Here is a 24,079-nt window from a genome sequence, read left to right on the forward strand (position 1 = left end):
AAGACGCCTTCCCAAGTTGTTCTTTGTTTTTTTGTACGTGGACAAGCCATCTATGACAAATGGTTTGTTTTTTTCTTAAGATCTGCATCTTTTTTAGTATCCCACTGAATTGTTTTCAAACCGTTTCAGGAGTGTTTTCTGATATTTCTCAAAATAAGATTTTTTTTTTTTTACCTTGTTTGGTCTTGTTAAAGGAACTCAAAAAGGGTCTGGAGGCTTTGGCTAGAAATAAACTATAAAGATTAAATCAAAGTTCTTAGAGTTTTCAAATCGGAAAAATCTAGGAATGTCCTGAAAAAGAAAGAAAAGTTAAGAGTTCTTATAATAAAAGTCCATTCTTGAGAGTTATGGGGTTGGTCTAGGATTAGTCCGGGGCAGTTATCAGTCAGATGTCAGGGGATCAGGATAGTGGATGTCAAGTGATCTGGTTCCATGAGTCCTCCAGGGCATAATCAGAGGGTTATCTGGAGGTGTGGTATACATCTAGATGTATATCCAGGCATTGATGCAGGACTGGAGAGTCCAAAGAGTTTAAGTTCCCAGGCTCGTTAGAATTGTTTCCTTGGGGCTCAGCCTACTCAATGTTACACAGCATAGCTACATAGCATGACTACAGCGATTCCATTTTATTTCTTCGCTCTGTTCCTCAGTCTGGACGCAGGTCTGCAGTCTTTTCGTTTATTTTGAAATATTAAAACAATTTTGAGAGGCGATACAAGAAACAAGTTTATCTTCAAGAAACTTGGTTTTCCTTTTCAGTTAGTTCCAGAAAAGGATTGTTACTTGAGATAAGATGTTAGAAAGAATTAAGTACATTTCAGAAGGCATAGCAAACCATCTTCAGGAAGCAGGAATATTGTGTAAATGAAATGACCAATACCTGTGTTAACATTTTTATCCTAATTTTCTAAAAATCTATTATGCTTTACAGAAATGTTCATATTTCCTTGTGTAAAGCATGCTGGCAAGGTTAGCTTCCCATTCTCTTTATTTTCAATTTAGAATGTAATCACTATTGAAGTGTTTATCCAACAGATTACATTTAAAAGTGTGCGTTTAGTTCTCTTTCTGTCACTAAGCCACTATTATTGTGAAAAGGAACATGCTACAACGTTAAATTTAATAGCCTTAGAACAGTAGTGTGCAATAAGATAGCCACCAGCTACACCTGGCTACTAAGCACTTAAAGTGTGACTAATTCAAACTGAAATGTGCTATAAAGTAGGCACTGGTTTCTTAAAATTTAGTATTAAAAAAAAGAGGTAAGATCGATGATTTTTAAACGTAGAAATGTAAAATGTTTCAATAATTTCTATATTGATTACATGATGAAATGATGTTTCGGATATATTGAATTAAATATATTATCAAAATTAATTTCACCCATTTTTTTACTTTTTTAATATGTAAGGTTGCCAGAAAAAATAGAGGACTCCCAGTTCCAGTTGAATTAAAAATTATTTATTTATCTGAAATTCAAATTTTAACTGGGTGTCCTGTATTTTTGTCATCTAAATCTGGTGACTTTATTACTATGGCTACTAGAAAGTTTTAAATTACAAAGGTAGCTACGTCGTTGATCATTGAGGCTTTAGAACGGTGAGGCTTCAGTCGACTCCTGAGTTAACTTCTGCGCAGAAATAACTAATCTGGGGAGAATATTTAATCCTAAACTGGGATCGTCAATAATCTTGAGGTTAAATTTTCACATTTGTTTGAATACGTTAAAGGATAACAGGAAGGCTTCTTACAGAACAAAATACGGAAAGGCCATTTGGATTAGAATTAAGTCTTGGTTTCCTGCCTGTCCACTGGGGTAGCAAACGTTTCCGGTTTCAAAATAATCCCTGTTACTCGTTAATACGGACGGGCGATGTCGAGGGCAGCTAACTAGCAGTGAGACCCTGGGCCAGTCACAGTCCCCCTGCAGGCCTCGGCAAAACGTTGTAACGAGTCTCCTGCGCGCGCGCGCGCGCGCGCGCACACACACACACACACACACACACTCACTCACTCACTCACTCACTCACTCACTCACTCACTCCCGTCCCCCTCGGCTTCGCGCTGTGACAGCGAGCGCGGCTCAGATGCCGAGGCCACGAGTCGCGCTGCCTCCAAAAGCCGAGCCAGGGATCCTCCGGCTGGAACCTAGCGTCAGAGCCCCAGGTGCGCGCGGTGGCCGGGCCCGCCCACTCGCATCACGTGGGGCCCCAGCTCCGCCCCGTCGGCGCCACACAGCGGGCGGCGGGGAGGGTCTTGCGGCCCAAGCCCACAACCCTTTTCGGCCTCGCGCCCTATGTAAAGCTGGTGGCTGCAGCGGCAGGAGCTAGCGAGCCTGCTCGGTCGCCGGATAGGCCCCGCTCCGACCCTCGTCCTGTCGCGCGGTGGGGGACCGGCGCGCACGCGCACACTCCTGCGCGCCCCGCCCCCGCGCGCGCGCTGCCGCGTCCCTCGACCCCCGGCCGCGCGCCTCCGGGAACTGAGGGAGCATGCGAGACTACGACGAGGTGACCGCCTTCCTGGGCGAGTGGGGGCCCTTCCAGCGCCTCATCTTCTTCCTGCTCAGCGCCAGTATCATCCCCAATGGCTTCAATGGTATGTCAGTGGTGTTCATTGCTGGGACCCCAGAGCACCACTGCCGGGTGCCGGACACCGCGAACCTGAGCAGCGCGTGGCGCAACCACAGTATCCCGCTGCGGCTGCAGGACGGCCGCGAGGTGCCGCACAGCTGCCGGCGCTACCGGCTCGAGGCGATCGCCAACTTCTCGGCGCTCGGGCTGGAGCCGGGGCGCGACGTGGACCTGGAGCAGCTGGAGCAGGAGAGCTGTCTGGATGGCTGGGAGTTCAGCCAGGACGTCTACCTGTCCACCATCGTGACCGAGGTGGGTACCAGCCCCGAGCCCCGGCCAGGGACCGGGGTGTCGGGAGGACCTTCGCAATCTTTTAGCTCGAGCATTCCACCCTCCTACTACTACTCCCCGAAAGATGCGCGCTGATGCTGTCACTCCCTTTCCCTCAACTCTGGTGATGGGCATTTATCCTTTAGCCAGATGGCTCGGGAACGTTTTGCACAGTGACTTCCAGTCAGAGCATGCCCTCTCACAGCATGGATGTCAGGCTGGCCACCTATCCTGATAGCCATCTTGGGGAGAGAGCCAAGAAGGCCCTAGCAGCCCATTTAGATACTGTAAGGCCCTGAGTGGTCAAAAACTTTAGTTGGGGTGAGAGTGTTGAATTGCAGAAGCCAGAACTTGGGCCAAGGGACTGTCACCGTTTTTCTTCTAGCCACTTGGCATGTGTTCAGAGAAAAAGGAAATACTCCTTTTCCTTCCTTAACTTTTAAAATTAAGAGAATCATGTGTATAAAACTGTTTCTTGCCCCTTTTTCCAGTTATTCCTTCCCAACCCACCCTCACCTCAAAATGACAGTCTGATCACACACTAAAGAATTGTTTACCTTTTGCTCATGGTTAGTTACCAGCCTTTTAGGCTCCTCCATGCACCTGAAGATTCATTCAGGGCGACTTGTTGACCTGTAATATTATAGCTAAAGCATAAAACCTTAGTTCATAAGAAGTGGGGGAAAACTTTTCTCGTTCTCCAACCCCCTTGGATTTTTGTTTTGGGTGGCTTTGTCCCCTAGCGACCCCACAGTCATTAGAGCTGGATGTATGACATGTTACTGGATGTGCTTTGCATCTTACTCAGACACTGACACTAACTCACTGGAGTCTCAGTGGAACTGAGTGAGCAGGACAGTGAAAGAGCCCTCTTTGATAGGCACCAGGGTGCCCAATTTCACCAAGTGTCAAGATCAGAGATTTGCAGATTAGGGAAGGCTTTCTGGAAGAGGAGGAGGAGGAGGCCTCTCGGTGAGTCTGGGGTATTCAGCTCAGCAGATCCAAAGTCTAAAAGAGTAAAAAACAACCTAGCAGGAGGGCAGAGTTCACAGGGAGGAGAAGGGGAGCCCCCACTGGGATCTCTCAGCTAGTGACATCATTCTAGTGTCTTGAAGTGTTGACAAAAGAAGCATTGAATGGAGATCTGACTGTACATTGTAGCCTAAGAGTCCAGAGAATCAAAATTTCCAGTCATCACAAATCCTTGATCCTGGCCTCACAAGCAATGTCACCTTCCTGGAAGTCAGTGAGAGTTGTAAAAGCAGAGACTGTCCCTCCAGTTGCAGGCAGGGACTACAGAGGGAAGCCATACTGCATGACACAGGAGTTCCTTACAACTTCTGCTTCTGGCTATTCATGGAAGTGGGAGGCAGCAAAGTCAGAAGAAGCTCATGGTATCTCTGGATTTTAACATGACCCCTAGGGTCCCTCAGTGGCTTACTCTAGTCATCTGCTCTTATTTTGCTGCCCTCATCCTGCCTTCGGCTGAGAGCAGTGGTGGCACTGATGAGCTCACAAAGGCTGACTGCGCCGGAAGGGTCCTTAAGCTGTATTGCTGTCAATGTCAGCCTTTCCTTTTTTACATTTAGCCTACTTATTTCACTGTCTTTCGTAAAAGCTGTGTGCCCTTTCACCTACTAACAGGTTGTCAGATCTTTGCTGGGACTACAGGTTAATACCTTTCTTAGACTTAGGGGATGCTGGAATGCCTGACTTGACATTCATAGTTGTTTGTTCCTCTCAGGTGAACCATCACTGTTGGAAGTTGTTGCATTAACATTCTGATGATTCTGTTTTTCTGAGGCCCATTTGTTTTCAACCCAGACCTGGCCTGCTAACCACTGCAGCTAGTCCCACACCTGCTGAATGTCCCCAGGCCTGCCCTCTGCCCCACATCATACGTGGAAGTGTTTATAAGTATACTGGTATGGAGTTCCTGGTTGTGTTTTTCAACAGATGAAAACCTCAGGTCGTCTTTGTCTTTGTTAAAGTTGAAATGTGTACACGTACTACTGAAGTTTGCTGTAGATTTAAATCGTTGCATCATCTCCCACAGGTCCTGACCTGATGCTGGATTTAGAGAGGAGTACTCAGGAAATTTTTTGTTGAATGGATTAATGAATCATTTAAGAACTCCTCTAAAGTTTGAGAACTGAAGAAAAAAGGACAGTTTAATTCATAGAAGGGAAACTTGGGGGTGGTTGAAAACATTGGCTGAAATATTTTAAAGGAAATGTAATCCCCCACCCCCTCGGACTGGGGCTTGCTCATGTGTGGATCTCCGACAAAGTGTTGGGATTAGCAGAAAGGTGACACTACTTATGAGGTGAAAGAGGTTGTTCTCCTATGTTTCAGGACTAGTTTTGTGCTCCATGTGCTCCTAAGATGGCCTTTTCTCTGGTCCCCCAGTCATCCCTGGAGTTGGGAAATCAGCCATCTCACCTTGTGGTGTCAATCCAGAGTGCTTCTTGGCCCAGAACTGCCCCCTCCTTTGGGAACCTGGGTGATTTCTTAGGCTGCCTGGACCACTTGCTTTTTGGTGTCTCTATAGCCAAGCCTGCAGCCAGAAAGTTTCCTTTAGAAACTTCCAGCTCTTCTGGCACCCATGAGTTGAGGTCTCTTTAGTTAAGACCTGGCCATCCTCTGTGTCCCCTTGCCCCCTGCTCATCTCTGCTTTCCCAGAAGCCCCCTGCTTTAGACCTTGGCAGCACTCTGACTTACTCTCAGTTGTCCTAGAAAGCCTTTTTCTCTGGACTAGTTTTTTTGTTAGCCTTATCTCATGCATAGATAGTCTTGGAAGATAGGAGAGCCTCCATTGTTATCTATAAGCCCACATCACCTGAAGGAAAGGCCAGCTAGAGAGGTGGGCAGGGCTGAGTCTGGGGTCCAGACTGGACCCTAGTACTGGAGCTTTTACGTCACTGCTATGCCTTTGCTGACTTCTCTAACTCAAGGGAAGCACAGACCTTTATCCCTGCCTTTGCAGCTCAGGACAAGCCAGAGAAGCCACTTGCAGGGCCCCTGAAGCCTCCTGTGCAGGCACAATCATAGCAGACCTATCTGCCCATGAGTGGTCAGGTTGAGCCCTTCTCTAGGTGGCTGAGAACCCACACCCTGGGTCAAAGTTCTAACAGTTGACACAAGGAAGAGACTGAAGAAGCAAATAAAATCTGTTCGAAGTTCAGGGTTCATCTGGGCTTGGGGCAACGAACCCCAAATACCAAGCCCAAAAGGATACTGTGGTGGTGAAGGTTCACAGCCCTTTTATCCATCTTTTCACTTGCTCACTACCTATGTACCAAACAGCTACTGAGCCTTTCCTCTGCAGGGCACTGCCAGGCATTGTAGAGGATATTGTAGCAGATACGTCTCCTTGCCCTGACAGCACTGGGGCAAGGATCCACCATTAATTTCAGCAGGAGGCAGGATGAAATGTGGGTCATAATACATGGCATTCAGTAACAGATGGTGTTTACCAGTGTGCTTGACCATGGAAGCAGTCAGGCGAGGTACATCTCAAGGAGGAGTTTCTGCCCTATGGCCATAGACCCTATTTCTTTTCCCTTCCAGCTGACTTATGGGTAAGAACATTCAGTTCCAGAAAACTACGTCATCTCTCTACTTCCCATGACTGAGAAGCAGCACCAATTACGGACTGCATGCAAAAGACACACTTCTCTCTCTTAAAAATTTTGACATCTCAAAAATTTTGACAACTCTGTTGAGGTTTCAGTGACATAAAATAAACTGCATATAATGGAAGTGTGCAATTTGAAAAGCTTTCATGGGTATATATGTCCACAAGACCATCACCACTAGAGAAGCACATTTCTTACCAGGAAAGATGGCCAGTCTAGGCCCCTTGCCAGAGTTGCTCACAGCTCACCCAGCTGAGGGGTCATGATGCTAGACTCATGACCTGAATCTTAACCCCCACATTTAGTTTTAATATTGATACCTGTTATTATCAGCCAGTACAGACCATCCCACACACCAAGTGGAGGCATCGATGAGCTGGTCTGTAGCTGCTTTAGTCACGGCTGGGGAGCCAGGAGCTCATTGTTGGAACACTAGATTCCTTTGTAAACACAAGCCTGGAGTATATAGCCTGGACTCTAAGAGCTTTTCATCCCACTCCTCCTAAGAAGGATTCAGGCCAAGTCCTGGAGCCCACCGTAGTCCATCTGGTGGCTGATGGGGAAGTGGATAGTTTGGCTAGGTGGGACCTAGTCTATGCCTGCTCTTGTGTTCGTTTTTTGAGACCAACGAGAAGTATTAGCTCATGTTTGCTTTTGGGGGCCCAAAGCCAGGCCCTGAGAATTGTAAAGAATTTTCAGTGGTTGATAGAGAGCCCAGTTACTCCAGGGACTTACACACTTGCCTAAAGTAAGGACAAGTTGGAGCAAGTGGCAGAGGTGAGACTGCGGGAGCTGGAGACATGGTCCGGGAACCTATTCCAAGATGAGCACTGTAGTCACCTTGTCTCCTGCAGAGCATAGCCTGACCTGGTTTCAGGGAGCACTTGGCCTTGGCAGCCCACATTTCTCTAGAAGCCTATATTGGGAGACTTGACTTAGGGTTGGGGGGCCTATCACCCCAGAACTCCCTGCAAAAGCTCCTGTAGATTTCTAGTCTAGCTCAGCTATCTCAATCCCCAACCTTAGAGAGAGCTACTGACTATTCATTTTTTTATCTCTTGGCTACAAAAGTCATGCTTGCTAGCTGAGAATAGATCCCATCATGTTCAAAAGCGACAATAACTGTGAGCTGGCCTCTGAAGCTGTGCCTAACATACTGCCTGATACTCAGGCCAGCATCCATCACCTGATCCCCCAGCTCTGACTCCCCTGCCACTCCCATCCTCACTTTAACAGCTATGTCTGGACGGGGGCTGCCCTAGGAGTGCCCGCCATTCTAAGAGAAACGGTGTCTAGGTGCTGGAACCACTGAGGCTGTGGAGGCGGGAAGGCTGCCGTGGCTGGATCTTTCAGGCCTTGGTGCTCTGAAATTCCGGCCTCCTGCTAGTCTGGACTTCCTCTAGATGAAGGAGTTGGAGACTCCAGACTCTTCCCTAGGGTGGGGACTGCCACTCCATGCTCAGCCCAAGGGCTGCCCTCTGACCCCTGTGAGGTGTCCAGAAGCAATGCACACACAAGCAGGGCAGAGAAACAGACTTATTTTTCCCTCTGTCACTAGCCTGGAAGAGATGCTTTGTTCTTGGAAGCCACACATTCCCCCTCCTCCCCTGCCTCTGTGTGTTACTGGGGAGCCCACAGACTCCCTGGAGGGCAGGCCAGCAGCCTGGCGCCAGGCAAGCGAAGGTCTGAATTTTCTGGAGGGCAGCGTTCTTGCTTACTGCAGAGCGCCATCTTCCTGCTCTGGGAAACATTTTTCTGGGAACCAACAAGCTTCCTGTTTTGGCTTTTCTTCCTGCTTTTGGCTCCTTGTTAGTCTGGGGCAACCTCGCATCTGAGTGTTCAGCTGCTTCCCCGTGCCCGCAGACCTTTTCATGGTGACTAGGCATGGGGTGCTGGGAAACTCGAGCAGTGTAACCTATTCCCTACCCCAACTCCCATTTTACAGATGAGGAAATTAAGGCACAATGTAGAAGGAGAGGGGGTGGTGGTTCGTATTTGAGGTTGGATAACCAGTTAACCATAGAATAGAAACTGAGCCCCAGTTTCTTGACTCCCAGCTCGGAGCTCTTGGCTGTAATTGGGCCTCGTGTTTATAGTGCAGCATCAGGGAGCCCAGCTCTAAATGACACCGAAAGGACCCAGAGGTGGGGGCCTGAGCAGAGCTGAAAGAGCAAATCTAGATGGTGCATCCCAGGCCCTCCGGCCTGGTTCCTAGCTGGATGCCTTAACCCTTAGAGCCCCAGAACCCTGCTCCAGAGCCTCTCCTGTGCCATTCCTGCCAGTGGCCCTGCCGCATCTGCAGCCTTGGGCTTTGCCCAGATTTTTCAAAGTGACCATGAGAGGCCTCGCCTTCTGAGTTGGAACATGGGCAGAAGACTTGCTCCCTGCCTCTCTCCTCCTCAAATTGGAAGCAAAATAATGGGGCCAAAAGCTATGAAAAACCAGCTGGGGAGGGAGCTCACTGATCCTGCGAGGGGAACCTGCTCTCTGCCTGGCTACCCAGAGGAGCCATCGTCAGCTCAAGTGAGCTACCACACCCACGCGTCATGAAAACAGAGCATGCAGGGATGCAGGATGTTCCGATTGCATTTTCCAAGAAGTCTTAAGTTTAAAATGTTTTTTAAAATAATACATCCCTTTGCTCCTCTTACAGTGGGACCTGGTGTGTGCGGATGACTGGAAGGCCCCGCTCACGATCTCCTTGTTTTTTGTTGGTGTGCTGCTGGGCTCCTTCATTTCGGGGCAGCTCTCAGACAGGTAAGGTGGGTGTCTGTCTCCTGCAACTGCAGGGGACACCAGCACCAAGCAAGGAGCATGTGCGTGCCTAGCCCTTGACTTCAAAGGATAGTGTTCTTTCAGCCCAGAGGCCAGAGCAGAAGAGCAGGCGGCTTAGCAGATGACTATTGGGAGTTTGGGCTTTCATCACAGAGCTGTGGGGCGCTATTAAGAGTTTTTAAAGCAGAAGTGTGACAAAATCAGATTTGCATTTGTTAAAAGATTATTTGATAACTTCATGGAGAAAGGATTGAAAGGAAACTAGGTTTGTGGAGAGACCAATTAAGAAAAAGGATTGAAAGGAAACTAGGTTTGTGGAGAGACCAATTAAGAAGCCATCACAATAATTTATGCAGGATGTAAGTGATGGTGGCTGGGACGAGCCTGGCTGGTAGAGTGGAGAGGAGTGGTAGGAGCTGAAACCAACAAGACTTGGCTATGGATTGGACAGGGGAAGTGAGATAGGAACATTTCTGACCTGCACAGCCAGGTAGACAACACCCTTCTCTAAACAAAGAACTCTGGGTCTACAGCCATGCCACCCTGAGCAAGCCCAATCCCACCTGATCTCAGAAGCTAAGGAGGGTCGGGCCTGGTTAATACTTGGATGGGAGACCACATAGGAAGACCAGGTGCTGTAGGCATAAAAAAATAAATAAAAAATAAGGAATTGTAAGCTGACAAGATCCTTGCAACCTGTGAGGTCAACCAAGTGTTGCCTCACATAAATAAATAAATAAATAAATAAATTATCAGTCAATCAATCAGTCAATCAATAAGACAACTCTGGAAGAGGACTGTGTTTGTAGGAGAAGCTGGTGAGTTCAGTTTGAACATCCTGAACCTGGGGTGCCTCAGACTTCTATGTGGAGGAATTGAATATGCAGTTGGATGTATGGATGTAGTGCTCCATGACAGATTTGGGCTGGAGAAACACATTTGGGAATCGTCAGCTCATAGACGCTCATCACAGTCCCAAACATGGTGAGATGGCCCGGGAAGAGTATAGAGTGAGGCGGGGAGTGCCCAGGACTGAGCTTAGAGGCTCTCCAAGTGCCATGGTGAGAGATCCCCTCAGAGTTGAGTGGCAGCTGAGACTCAGAGGAATTACTTTGATGTAAAGAACAAGGAGGAGGTACCCCAAGTTCAGAGTTGAAACTCAGGGTCAGCTGTGTCATAGGTGAGGTAGGTCTTCGTGGGCTAGCCTTAGAAGCCAGTTACTGTGTTAACAGCATGATTACCTGAGGAAAGAGTTTAAGTTCCAAAAGATCTGCTCCCAGGGAAACAGAAACAAATTAATGAGTACATTAAGGACCATCGTAGTCCTCAGAATGGCTAGTGCAGCATTTTTCAAAACTTTAAAAAATTTTTGTTAGCAGGCTTTTTCTTTTAAGTAAGATCATTTGAGTCCAATAAATCAAGGGTCCCCAGCCCCTGGGCCATGGACCGTTACCAGACTGTGGCTTGTTGAGGACCGGGCCGCACAGCAGGAAGTGAGCAGCAAGCCAGCAAATGAATGAAGCTTCATGTGTATTTGCAGCCACTCCCCAGCGCTAGCATCACTGCCTCAGCTCCATCTCAGATCATCAAGCATTAAGTTCTCATAGGAGCACCGGTCCCTGGTGCCACAAAGATTGAGGACTGCTGCAGTAAATTAAATAGCTAAAAGTGTGACTGTTCTGGCTGTAGTCCCTGCCTGCAGCTCCCAATGCCACCCCTCAAGCTTGTCTGCACTCCCATGGGAGGCCCAGGGCTCTGTGGGGCAGACAGGCTCTCATCTCATTACGTCTAAGTAATCAGGTTCAAAAACCTACCTAAGCTAAACGCTACCTAAGAGCAATGGATTCATGCCCTCAATTTGTCTAGGGTACCAACAGTAACTTTTTATATAGGACAAAGGTTTAACCTTTCTAGGATATGAATAAAGCTGAAATTCAAGCGCAATAAAATAATCTTGGATTGTCAAAGCCTTTTATCTGACATTGTTGAGTTACCTTTATGTGCATGAATTACGAGAGAGGCACAACCCTGGGAAGAAGTAGACTGATATTTTCCGGTTTTGTGGGCACGTGTGTGTTTTACATTTTGTTGACAGACTTTAAAAGTGAGTGTTGCTGGGCCTAACCCCAGATTGCCAAGGAATGGTACTATGTAAGAGTTCCCCGGGTCTTTCTCTTTCCCACCACCTCAGGGAGTCCTTGGGCAGGGAAAGTGGGGGTAGAGGTTACAGCCGTCTGCCTGCAGTGAGGGGCCACCCTTGGATGGCATGTAGGCTGCTCTGTAACAAGAAAGTGCAGGGGCAGGCGGAGGCTCCTTCTAGACCAGTTTCTCAGCCTTGGCACTATCGACATTTTGAGCCAGAAGATTCTTTGTTTTTTTTGCGGAGGGGCTATCCTGGGCATTTTAGGGTGTCTAGAACATCTCTGGCCTCTGCCTACTAGATGCCAGTAGCACCAAAAAAGAAAAAGAAAAGGAAAACAAACAAACAAACATGTTGCAGTGTGTAGAAGCACTAAACTCTAGCATGGCTGCAAGGCCTGTGTAGTGTGGCTCCTGCCCAGCTCTGCAGCCTTCTAGTGACCAACTGATGCCAGCCATGCTCATCATACCCCTCCAGCCACAGTCATGTGTGCTCCTCTCAGTCTGACACTTTCCCCACCCTGCCCTCTCACCTTCCGCGACCGCATAGGCTAACTCGGGACCCTGGTTTATATTGCCCTGCTGCCTCGTGCCCTGCCGTCACGATACCTCTCAGAAGTTGTTCTCATGTGATTCATGTCGGTCTCCCCACTATACTGTGCATGTCATTGAAAGCTTGGTCCCTATCCCTACACCCACTTGTCAACAACTGCTTTTCTTTTGGGCCTCATCTCTGCGCTGTCTTTAAAACCAAACTGACCAAAACCCCAGCATTTTAAATAATTTTTAAATGAACACAAATACAGAAAACTACATAGAACAAATGTGTGGCTTGATGAATTATTCCAGGGAAATAACTTCATAACTACCAAATCAAGAAATAGAGCTTTGCTAGCCACCAAGAAGCCCTGTCTTTGTGTCTTTCCCCCATAAGTAACCTGACGTTTATAATAATCACTTCTTTGTGGGTTTTTGTAGTTTTATCATCCAAATATGCATCCTTAAACACAAAAATTGGTATGTTTTAGTCTACTATAATCTAGGGACTCTCCCTCCATCCCTTTCTTTGCCTTACAGTTGATTTCTTGAAATATCTTGGGCTCTTCCACCTGTAGAATTTCCCAGACTGGGTTTGGCTAATCACGTATTCATGGTGCAGTTCAGCATGTTCCTCTTTTCTCTGCATTTCTCGCAATTGACAGCTGGATCTAGAGGTTTGATCAGATTCAGGTTCAGTCCCTTTTAAGACTATAAGAGTCATGCAATGTTCAGTTGTCTCTTTTTATTATGTTAGTAGTCATTGAGATATAATGCCCATATCTGTTCATTCATTGGGGGTTGTACAATGGTGATATTCTAATTTGATCACTTCTTTTTCATTTAATAGTTGGCATACTTTTATAAAATGATACTTCCTCTCATCTATGATGGGTTACTGTTCACACAGATTACATAGGAAAGTCAGGACAGCTATTCCTTTCACTTTATTTACCAGTTTTCATTTATAATGAATTGTTTCTTCATCACCCTCCAAAGTACACCAGTTCTTTTTTTAAAAAAAATACATTATGAATGTATGGATTTACACATAATAAATGTGTTACAGTCCATTGCAAGTGTCATCATAACTGTGGCACTGCCTTATGGGCAACCCTGGTGCCCAGGCTGCACATTGATCCTGAGGAGTGTGTGTGAGTGTGCATGTTGCGGGGGAGGGGGGTGACAGCATAGGAGCTGAGAGACTGGGACTGTCCCTGCACCAGGTGTCCTGCCCGCTCTGTCCATGACCCCTCCCTAAATGGCTCTGGGGAAAGCCCCTCTTGGTGGAGCCCATTCTTGCAGCCTTCTCCCAGCTGCTTCTGTCACTCCCTTTTCCTTCCCAGGTTTGGTCGGAAGAACGTGCTGTTCGTGACCATGGGCATGCAGACAGGCTTCAGCTTCCTGCAGGTCTTCTCCAAGAACTTCGAGATGTTTACCGTGCTGTTTGTCCTTGTAGGCATGGGTCAGATCTCCAACTACGTGGCAGCATTTGTCCTGGGTATGGCCATCAAGTTGGAGTTGAGTACTTGATCCTGTGTTTCACCATCATCTAACTACCCGCCTTCAAGGAGAAGTGGTCTGTAGTAAAACCAGCAAGGGCTTCTTGGAGAACCCAGTTTGTAGGCAGGGTAACTGAGTCCACCAGGTGCCCAGCCTTGGGTCCCCAACAGTACAGTAGCCTGATTGCTGCATCAAAGTTCTCTTCTGGCCTCTGAGATGTGGCACCTTGGTCTCATTAGTACTTTTATGGCCGTTTACTAGAACTCACCCAAGATCATTCCTCAAAAAAAGGCCTGCCACTGCCCAGGGCCAAGATAGCTAAGGGAAGAGAGAGATGTGATATGAGTAACAGGGCCAAGATTGGCAGGCTTGCCAAGGAAGAAAATCGCCTTTTCTGCAAAACACTGTGGCCAGTGAAGTCGACACTGGCAGGAACAAAGTGATAGGAATGGGCTTTGGTCACATGACCTTTGGAGTTTTCACTCAGATCACACTGCAAGGCTTCAGCCCATTCTCACTGAAAAGTTGCCAATTTCACTGTTTAGAGGACTCTAACTCTAGCTTATTGGGTTTTGGCTTCCTTTGGCTGTATTACTGAAAGGATTATTTCTCTCTTCACTTTTAACAGGGTATTTTTTCCTTAGAGGATAACAGCTAGCATGTGCAGCCTCAGTAATGATTTCCCCTTTAATCAGTTCTTCCTCACATGAGGATTAAATTTTGAGGCCTAACATGGCATCTTTAGCACATGGCTTCGGGAAGTGATGAAATTTTTATGAGAGGACTGTCACTGAGGGGCCTGAGAGGCCACAATGAGGCACCCCCAGCAGATGGTCAGACTAACCTGAAGGGAGGGCTTCCCCACTTTGTGATGCTGCCCTCAAATCAGAATCCCGTCCCTTCCCAGGGCTTGGAAAGTTAAGGATTCTGGCTGCTCTCTTGTCTTTATGTTGAAAATTACACAAGAGAAGATTAAGAAGGAAATAACCTAAATTAAAATGTTAACATGACTCCTCCCTTGTTTTGAACAGGAACAGAAATTCTTGGCAAGTCAGTTCGTATTATATTCTCCACGTTAGGAGTGTGCATATTTTATGCATTCGGCTACATGCTGCTGCCACTGTTTGCTTACTTCATCAGAGACTGGCGGATGCTGCTGTTGGCGCTGACGGTGCCGGGGGTGCTGTGTGTGGTGCTCTGGTGGTGAGTGTGTGGCCCTGTGACCAGAGGTGGCCACCAGCAGGATGTCTTCTGTCTGGCTTTCACTAGGGGGCAGCAGCAACCCACAAACCCGTATGGGCTCCCAGAGACAGGAAGTATACATTATTTATAAGTTGTTTCAGAACGTTTTCTCCACACAGTAAAAAGCCAAAAACAAAAGAGTCCTAAGACATCAACAGACTTGTTCTCAGTCCCGTGCTTGGTCAGTTGGAGTTCAGGGAGAGAAGAAGCAGTAACTGCAAGATGATAGGGTCCTCCATGGCCTCGAGGAAGTTATCAGACCACAGGACAAGACAGCGTAGGCCCTGTTTCTGGCTGCATGTTGCCGAGGATTCATGCCACAGGCACTGGGAGTGGAGGGAGCGCAGTGGAAGCGAGAGTCCTCAGGGTGTCTACACGGAGGAAGCCAGGCTCCATCTCAGCCTCCAAGACAGAGGAGTTGGACAGGCAGAGAGGAGGCCATTCCATACCAAAAGAGGGAAGACAGCAGAGGGGCAGAGGTGGGAATCACCCCTTGCAGGTGGGGATGTTGAGAACACTGCCCCCACGTGTAGCTGAGAACATTCCAGAGCATAATGGGGGAAGATACTGAGCACAGGGTGCGTCCTGGTCATGACCAAGGGTAGGTGCTCCTGGTGAGGTAGAAAATAAGATTTATAAAGTCTCAAAGCACCTAGGTGCCTTGATAAGCCAGGTAGAAAGTCTGACAAGTCAATAAGATGAATCAGTGGGGGATGAGGCAAAAGCAGAGGCTAAGAGGCCAGTGCAGAAGCTTCTGTGGATGCCAGAGACAAGCACGGGATTATAGCCAACCTAGGGTCTGGGCTGGGCTGAGCCCAAGCAGAAGCCTGGCTTCAGGAGCCCATTTTCGCCAGTCTCCTTAGTGTCCAGCAGGTGGCACTACGGAATGCAGGTCCAGGATGCTGTGGGACAGCTGAAATGGAGGTGGCCAGCCAGTGCAGGAATCCCAGTGTGCAGGGCCCCCCCACGTTTTGTGCACTCTCGTGTACTCAGAGGCTCACTCTTCAGGTGATTACTAATTGTGGTATTGACCATCTCTTTGCTTCTGGCTTGGAAACCAAACATTCTCCAAACCCAGCTCTGGTTCCGAAACCCCATTTCCCACCTCCACTTATGCTGCACCTGGTCTATCAGGCAGGAGAGCCTTAGCTAGAGTGCCCCTTATCCTGCAGGTTCATCCCTGAGTCCCCCCGATGGCTCATCTCTCAGGGACGATTTGAAGAGGCAGAGGCGATCATCCACAGGGCTGCCAAAATCAACAGAATTGTTGCACCCTCCAACATCTTTGAACCAAGTGAGGTAGGCACGGCATGGGAGCTGGTGGGAGGGTCTCGGTGGCCATGATTTGAGGGCAGCATCACAAAGGGGGGAAGCCCTCCCTTCACACAGGAGCCCCACCCTCTCCCTGAGCTTGCCCTAGCCGCCCCCAGGGCAAGCCCTGTTAAAATTCTGAAGCTGCTCAGAAGGTGCCAACTGCCTCAATGTCTTCACTCTTCCCGTGGATTTTAGGTTTTCATACTATATGTACTTCTTTTCTAGGCCATCATGTGGTCTGACCATTACTTTTAATAATAGACACTCTTGCGAGTACTAGGCCTTTCACAGAGTTGGCGTTTTGGGGAATCATTGTTCCTTACACCTTAGATAGTTTCTCATCCTAAAAAAATAATGTAGTACATAAACTATGAAGCAAAAATAGATTTGGAGTTAGAAATGTTCAGTCTCCTTCCACCCATCAGTGGTTGGTTGTTGTGTGATCCTGCAGTCAGGTCCCTTTTGATACCCACCCTTTGCTCTACTCCACCCCTCCCTGCAGACCCTACTCTCAGAGCATGAGTAATTTCCTGGCTCTGCCCGATTCCTGGGTCTCTCTTCCCCTTCCTGTTCTCTCTCCTTCTACCCTCTCTGCAGCAAGTGGTTGTCTTCATGACAATAAGAAGAAGTTAGACATTGTAATTGCTGGCCGATAGGGTTCTGGAACATGCATCTGATCTGATGGGAAGGCAGGGAGCTGGCTTTGAGAACAGCTACCAGTCCTGCTGAAATGTGCGTGGAAGGCGTGTCAGAGACATTCGGAACTCAAGATGCAGACTTGAGGCTTGGGAAAAAGACCAGATACTGTAGTCAGCAGAGAAGCCACAGGCCACGGCTAGCCCTGCCAGCAACCAGTCTCAGCACGGATTGGGAAGGGCTCTGATGCACAAAGGGCAGGGCAGGCCTAGATGACAGAGAGGGCTTTTAGACGAGGTAGCTCGGATGGCTTTTCAGTGAGGGGTCATAAGCCTCACTGGCATCCTTGAGGAAATGAGGCTATTTCAAGGGATCTTTAAAGTCAAAATCTGACCTTTTGTTGAACTGCTAACTCGGGAAAAACAAGCTCCAAAGCTGGGTTTGCTTAAGAAAGCAACATCAGTGTGTTTAGACGTGTGGTTTATTAATGTCCTTGGCTGTGCCGAATTTCATAGGAAGTTACTCTGGGTGAAGCTGAGGTCAATTTTCCTGTTTTTCTATTTAGCATTTTTTTGGTTTTGGAAATAGACCAGTAACTAACTACATGGTATGAAGACTTGAAGCATTAACTCTTTTAAAATATCACATCAGTAAACTCTATAGCCAGTTTGTCTCTGACCCAGAGGGCAGGGATCCAGCCTTGGGAAGGAATGCTCAGGAGGCTTCCTGGAATGGAGGCCAGGGCCGTGGTGCTGTCAGCCTGGGCCTCCACCTTGGCTGCATCCCCTGAGGGACTGGTCACCTACTTTTCTTCTTCATTCTTATTCACTAATTTGTTACTAACAAGGTCTGAGGAAGCCTTCTGCTTCCCAAGGATATAATCACTATTCTTACTCTTCTTCTCAAGAAAGAAACAAAACACTCCCCAACTCAGGGATGCAGAAGACTAAGATGCCAGGGTTTCCAGTGTGATTGGTTCTCTGGGTCTCCAGCCTTCTCTCCCTCCTATACCCTTGTCATTGTCATTTCTACAGCTACAAGACCTAAGTTCCAAGAAGCAGCAGCCCCACAGCATTCTGGATCTGATCCGAACCCGGAATATCCGAACAGTCACCATCATGTCCATAATCCTGTGGTACGTAAGTGAGACCTACCTGAGGCTTCCAGACAAAGCCTCTGGCAGTAGCTATTGTGCATCTCATTGGCAGACATGTCTCAGACCAAAATTAAAAGCCTGTGTCATCAGAAAGTGAAAGAGATGTCCCTTGCGATCAAAGAAATGAGTATGTCACATTTCTTAACTTGAAGGACTCTCAGAGAAGGACAATGAAAACTGTTGTGTGGAGTTTTTTGGGGAAATATGGGCTCTTTGGGGATCTTTCCAGGTCCTGAGGCAAATTTTTGCTTACCCTGGGTCCTAGTTGTTCATGTCCTCTGTGCCTCAGATAGCGACTAAGGAAGTCAGGTGAGGCCTTCACAAAGTCTCTAAGTGAAAACACCTTGTTCTTTCAGTTACAGAGGCTGCTAAGTACTTTCTGGAAAGATGGAAGCAGGATCCCTCCCTTTGGGTTGTTTGGAGACCATCCTGGAGGCAAGGCCACAGCCTAGATGTCCTTATCAGTTGCCTTCTAATGAAGGATTTCGCCAAGTCTGTCAGGAAGGGCTTTGAGTTTCCAGAGAGAGGGGACACAGCCCAGTGCCTGAGAAGCGTTGGCTTCGTGGCCCTTGGGATCGTAGGCCACTACCTGACCCTGCTGGGCAAGGAAGTTGGACTTCATCCCAGAGTCCCTATTACTAGAGTTGAGCAACCTTGGGCAGCCAGCCATTTTGCTCTCTGGGGATTACGATGAGTCACCCATTTCCAAGGAATAGCCCAGCATCCCTCAGGGTTGTGTGCCATCCAAGTGCTGGCTTCAGACAGGGCTCTTATTCAGTCTGCTGCACGGACATGCCGCCTCCAGTGAGTCACCATTTCGTGGTTCACACGGGCCCTCCCCCGCCGTGGACGTCCCAGGGGCTCCTGCATGTGCCCTTTTCCCTGGTTGTACCAGCTGTGGTTTCAGCCTGCAGATGAGTCCAGTCTAACCCACAAAGGTCCAGTTTACCAGAGAGAATGCCTCCTGGAGACAGGGACCAGGCCAGGGTCACCAATGCAGATGCATGGGTATGGTAGCATTGGGGTCCGCTGCCTCCACCAGCCTCTTCTTGGCTGGTCTCCATGGAACACCTGCTGGGGCTCTGCAAACGTTTGACCTGATGATCGTTCCTTATTTTATCTCATTTCTCTGATCCTATCCCATTCCGCTTGATACCTGCCTGCTGGCTCATTCTCTGGCTCCTTCTGAAGTTGCTGGGTTTGGGGAGATCTAGAGAGTAGGGAAATAGGCTTTGTGAGAGCTTCAGCTTAGGATTTTTAAAGCCAAAAGGCAGGTTCGAGTTGATTTTTTTTTTTCAGCAAAGTAAACCTATCTGAATTATATAAACCTTATTGCTGTTTGGGATGCTCTAAAAGTGTTCTAGTTTGAAATTTACTCTGGGCCGGGGGAAGTCATCTTTTGTTCTAAGCAGTAGAGTCAAGGTTAAATCTGCTGCCTGCTGTAAGGAGAGTTTTGAATTTCCTGCATTAATTGTATATGCAAAGCTGTCCCATTGGGAGGTGCCTGCACAGACGCTGCCCCATCAGCTCTCTGCACTCTGTTTCAGGATGACCATATCAGTGGGCTACTTTGGGCTCTCCCTTGACACACCTAACTTACATGGCGACATCTACGTGAACTGCTTACTTTCAGCAGTGGTTGAGGTCCCGGCGTACACGTTGGCCTGGCTGCTGCTGCGGTACCTGCCCCGGCGCTATTCCATGGCCACCGCCCTCTTCCTGGGCGGCGGCGTTCTCCTCTTCGTTCAGCTGGTACCCTCAGGTAGGGACCACGTGTGTCTGCTGTCTGAGCCTCCTCTGTGTCACTCAGTCTCTACCAGACTGTCTCTCCAATTAATAAAGAGAATAAAATCATGCCATCACAGCTCACCTGCATATTCACATTCTCAGCCAAAAAGTCAAAAGTATCTCCTGGGACCAGACATCACGGCCTGGGCGTGGAGGGAGTAGGCAAAGCAACCAGGTGGGGCTGGTGGTTAATTTTACTTTCTATCCAAGTTAGTTTGTGCACATCTGTTTTTCTCTGCAGAGTAAGGAGGAAAGAGAGCCAACAAGTAGCCGGGGAGTACCTGCTCTGGGCTGGGCACGGTGATAGGGGCCAGCAATATAGAAGTCAGCAAGTTGGGTGGGGCCCAGGGCCCTCCTGCCACTCACACTCTACTTGAGAAGTTGGGCAGCAAAAGTAAATAAAGGCTTAAGATAGTGCAGACTGTGTTACCTTTTATAATAACAATAAAGGGCTGTGGAGGGCTAGTTTATGCAGAAAACAGATGCACTGTTAGAGGGAGCCATGAGAAGAAGCACAACATTTCAGGAGCACAACATTTCAGGCCGAAGAGGTAGCAAAGACAGAGACCCTGAGAAGGGAGCCAGCCTGGCATGTTTGAGGGGCCAGGTTACAGAGTAGGTCTCATAGGCCATTAGCAGGATTTTATTCTTAAAACCGTTTTGCTATCCCACAAGTGGGGGACAGCCCTTTAGTACAATTCATGGAACAGTTCAGGGACTTACCGTGGCCCCTAGAGTTAGTGCACTGATGGATTTGGGAACCCCTGGTTATGGGTCGCGGCCCCCTGCAGCAGGCAGCCCCACTGCAGCGTGGCAGGGAGCCCAGGCATGTGTGCGGGGCTCGCACCGGAGCTCAGGGCAGCCCACGGGCTACCCACAGCATCTCCTTATTGGCACAGTGAGCAGGGTGGATCAGAGGATTGCTTCTGAGGCTCTGCAGGTGTGTGAATTGCTGAGGTCTGAGTAGCACGAAAGCATGAAATGAGTTAGAATTGACCTCCCCGTTCATCCATCCCCAAATCATTAATCATTTCCACTGTGCCTGCAGCATGAGGTTCTGAGTGCCAGCTGACCCCTTGACAGACATGTCTTTTAATGACTTCTGGCCTGGAAAGGAGATTTGTTTGGGCTATTGGGGGCTCACTCTGGTGGCCTTTAGGCTGAGAAGAGCATATCTTCACATAGCTGCAGGTCCCTGCCTCTCAGTAAGCAACTTGGAGGGACATCTTGGCTATAGGCCCTTATCCAACAATAGGAGGTTATGGAAACTATTCCTCCCAACGGGAGAGACAGTTTGTTTCAGGTAAAACACACACACACATGGAACTTTCAATAGCAATGTACCTTGGGTCGGTGCCTTCTCTTACTTTCTTCCCTTTGCCTCTCCAGACTTGTATTATTTGGCCACAGCCCTGGTGATGGTGGGCAAGTTTGGAGTGACTGCGGCCTTTTCCATGGTCTACGTGTACACAGCCGAGCTGTACCCCACAGTGGTCAGAAACATGGGCGTAGGGGTCAGCTCCACGGCCTCCCGGCTGGGCAGCATCCTATCTCCCTACTTCATTTACCTTGGTAAGTCCCATGGGCCGAGCACGCAAGAGCAGTGGAGTGGAAGCACCGATGGGATGGGCATTAATGTGAGCCAGAGATGGCTTGGTAACAGGAAAACAAGCACACATACAAATGGAATCTATCTAGTACTGGATCGGTGCCTGGAGGAGGTTCTCATCCAGGTGCGCTGGGTCGGGGGAGGCACTCGCTCGTAAATGGAAAACAACCTATAGATTAGATAGAAATCGATGAAAAAAGAGAGTTTTATTCCTGTTTCAGCCATCCCAGGCCTTCCATAAGAGAATACAGTTCCCCTGTCCTAAGAGACTATAGAGTGGCTCAGGGAGTCAGTGTATTTAACTGGAGAAATCTCTTCCTGGAATCAGAATTTAAAAGGAACATGAGCGGAGAAAGATGTCCATTCGAGAGGAACTAAGAATTTTTGTAACTTGAAGCATGTGACACAGTGTTTTATCTTGTGTGACGACCCATCTTGTGCCATTTTCTGTAGCAGGGCACCAGTTTCCTCTTCCTCCGAATCATTTTCTCATAACAACTGCTGTACCCCTGCACATCCCTTGTTGACACATCTTTGGAGAAGGGTGGCATGCACCTTGAGAGTGCCCAGAATGCTTTGTGAACGTGCTGCATAGACAAGCAGAAACACCTTGTTTGGCCTGTAGGCAAATCGAATGGGTTGTGACACATCTGGGGAGGTGGAGGAGCTATTCCTGTCCCTGGACGAGCACCTCGAGCCCCTTGGAAACCCAGCACTGGAAAGTAGGGACAGCGATCATCGTGGCTCCCCCCTGCAGCGGGAGGTGCTACCAGACCTCGGTGCCAACTCTGGCTTCTGAGACCTGTCTAGGTGCCAAACTCCAACCTGGCAGCTCAGACTGTGGGACGTGCTGAGGCTGAGAAGGCAAGTGATCCCCTTTAGAGAGTCCTGAGAGCACAGAGGGAGACCACGGCTAACCGCACCCCTGCCTTGGGGCTCTGTCTGCTCTACCCTAGGTGCCTACGACCGCTTCTTGCCCTACATTCTGATGGGCAGCCTGACCATCCTGACAGCCATCCTCACCTTGTTCCTCCCAGAGAGCTTTGGCACCCCTCTCCCAGACACCATTGACCAGATGCTGCGGGTCAAAGGGTAAGGAGGCCTCCTCCTTTACAATGTCGAAGCACTGGGTCTGGGCCTGGCAGAGTTTCCCACAAACTCTCACAAATGCCACGGACTGGTTTAGCCATTAGAGGGTCAGAAATGGCAAGGAGGTTTCATTTTATCCTCTCTGGTGTGATCCGGACCACCATGTCACCACATACATCTCCACAGCAGTAGTGGCTCTGGCATAGTGCAGAGGCCTTTCAGAATGTGCTGTATGACATTCCCTTTAGTGTGATATGCTCAGTTCTGGGTTTGGTTCACTGATTGGTTCTGAGACTGGTAGACATTTTTGCAGCATTTCTCACTAACATTTGCTTTGCTTGTTCTAATAGAATAAAATACAGGCAAACGCCAAGCCACACAAGGATGTTAAAAGACGGTGAAGAAAACCCCACAGTCCTTAAAAGCACAGCCTTCTAACAACCTCCAGTGAGTGAGAAAGTGAAGAGGAAAGACCACTGGAAATGGCTCATGCAGACAGTGAGTCCTTCAGTGGCAAAGGTCTTTGCTGTTCATTCTGTAGACCCTGTGTCTGACTTGCTCACAGATGGGCCCCTGGACTCAGAGGCTGCATGTGGTTCTAGGGCACCACCTTTCCTCCAAGGACACCATGGCTACTGACAGACAACCTTAGAGAAGTCCTAACTAATACAGTAATGGACTGGGCACTTTCTAAGAAGTTGAATGTTCACGAGAACCAGTGGGATTTGGAAGAATACGAGAGGCATCTGCTAAATATACATTTTAATTTCAGACATCCCTGAAAGGGCCCCTGATAAAACCAGAGGTCTGATCCCATCCCCAGATCTTTTCCCCCTGAGACTCCAATGGTACACATAGAGGAAAAGAAATCATGTCACAGAGAGTTTGATTTCTCACACTTTTTTAGTTACAAAGGTTATTAGCTGGGATTGTTGCTTTCCCAGAGCAGGAGAGCCCAGGTGTGGGGACACCCGAAGGTAATGAACATGGAGGGGACAGAGCAGGTACAGAGCACAAGCAAGTGCATTGACCTGTGGGCTCTTAGACCACTTGGTGTGACTACTGAGTAGACTCGTTTACATCTGATCAAAGCACTGGGCTTATCCAGGCCCATAACAAACACTTCATTGAACTACTATTCTTGTTTCCATGCCATGTCAATCAAACCTAGCTATCATGGTTTCAATGTATGGTTTGAAGGAAATGTGTCAGTGAGAAAGAGAGACCAGCAAACTTGTCTCTTCTGTCAAAACTATAATGTGGATTTTGTGTTTTGTTCGTTGCGTGTTTTCTGTCTCTTTCTCCTTAAGTTATTTGCCCTTCACAATAGACTTAGGAAAGGCTGGTTCCTTAGTTCCTGGTTTGTGTCTTTTTTTTTCCAACCCAGAAGCACTCTGGCACTGGTCTGCAGTTGCTGCTTATGCAAGGACTTACCAGCCTCAGCCACTAGCACTTCTCTGAGTGCCAAAACTGACATAACTGTATCTGTTCCTTTTGTGGTACCTAATCATGGAAAAAAATTACAAAGAAGAAAGTTAAGTCATGTTCAGTCTTTCAGAGTTGCTCACTTCAGACATGTGACATAGAGATATTTTGTGTTCAGTGTAATTGTCTTCTCTTTTCAGATTGTTACCATGGTACTCCTAAAGCATATGCTTCACCTGGTTAAAAAAACCATTATTTTTCAGAAAGCTACTAATGTGCCTTGGGAAATTAACATGTTTTACTAAATAAAATGATTTTTTAAATAATA

The 24,079-nt window shown here is 48.0% G+C and overlaps 1 protein-coding gene and 1 pseudogene across 2 annotated transcripts; both read left to right on the top strand.

Annotated features, from left to right (window-relative positions):
- The first annotated feature begins 2,231 nt into the window (after positions 1–2,231).
- On the top strand, positions 2,232–24,079 carry SLC22A5 (solute carrier family 22 member 5). 2 transcript variants are annotated; one of them, XM_023531900.1, is made up of 10 exons: positions 2,232–2,882; positions 9,192–9,295; positions 13,449–13,510; positions 14,524–14,695; positions 15,907–16,033; positions 17,719–17,819; positions 19,388–19,602; positions 21,018–21,200; positions 22,194–22,329; positions 22,677–24,079. In XM_023531900.1, exons 1-10 carry the CDS (start codon positions 2,490–2,492, stop codon positions 22,762–22,764), a joined length of 1,581 nt encoding a protein of 526 aa, XP_023387668.1. In that variant the 5' UTR covers positions 2,232–2,489; the 3' UTR covers positions 22,765–24,079. The 2 variants fall into 2 exon arrangements, with proteins under 2 accessions (XP_023387668.1, XP_011360581.1); XM_011362279.2 differs by having other exon boundaries at positions 2,234–2,882; positions 13,336–13,490.
- Positions 9,839–9,957, top strand: LOC111741231 (annotated as a pseudogene).

Source organism: Pteropus vampyrus, unplaced genomic scaffold (genome assembly GCF_000151845.1).
Source record: "Pteropus vampyrus isolate Shadow unplaced genomic scaffold, Pvam_2.0 Scaffold74, whole genome shotgun sequence".
NCBI classification, from domain to species: domain Eukaryota; kingdom Metazoa; phylum Chordata; class Mammalia; order Chiroptera; family Pteropodidae; genus Pteropus; species Pteropus vampyrus.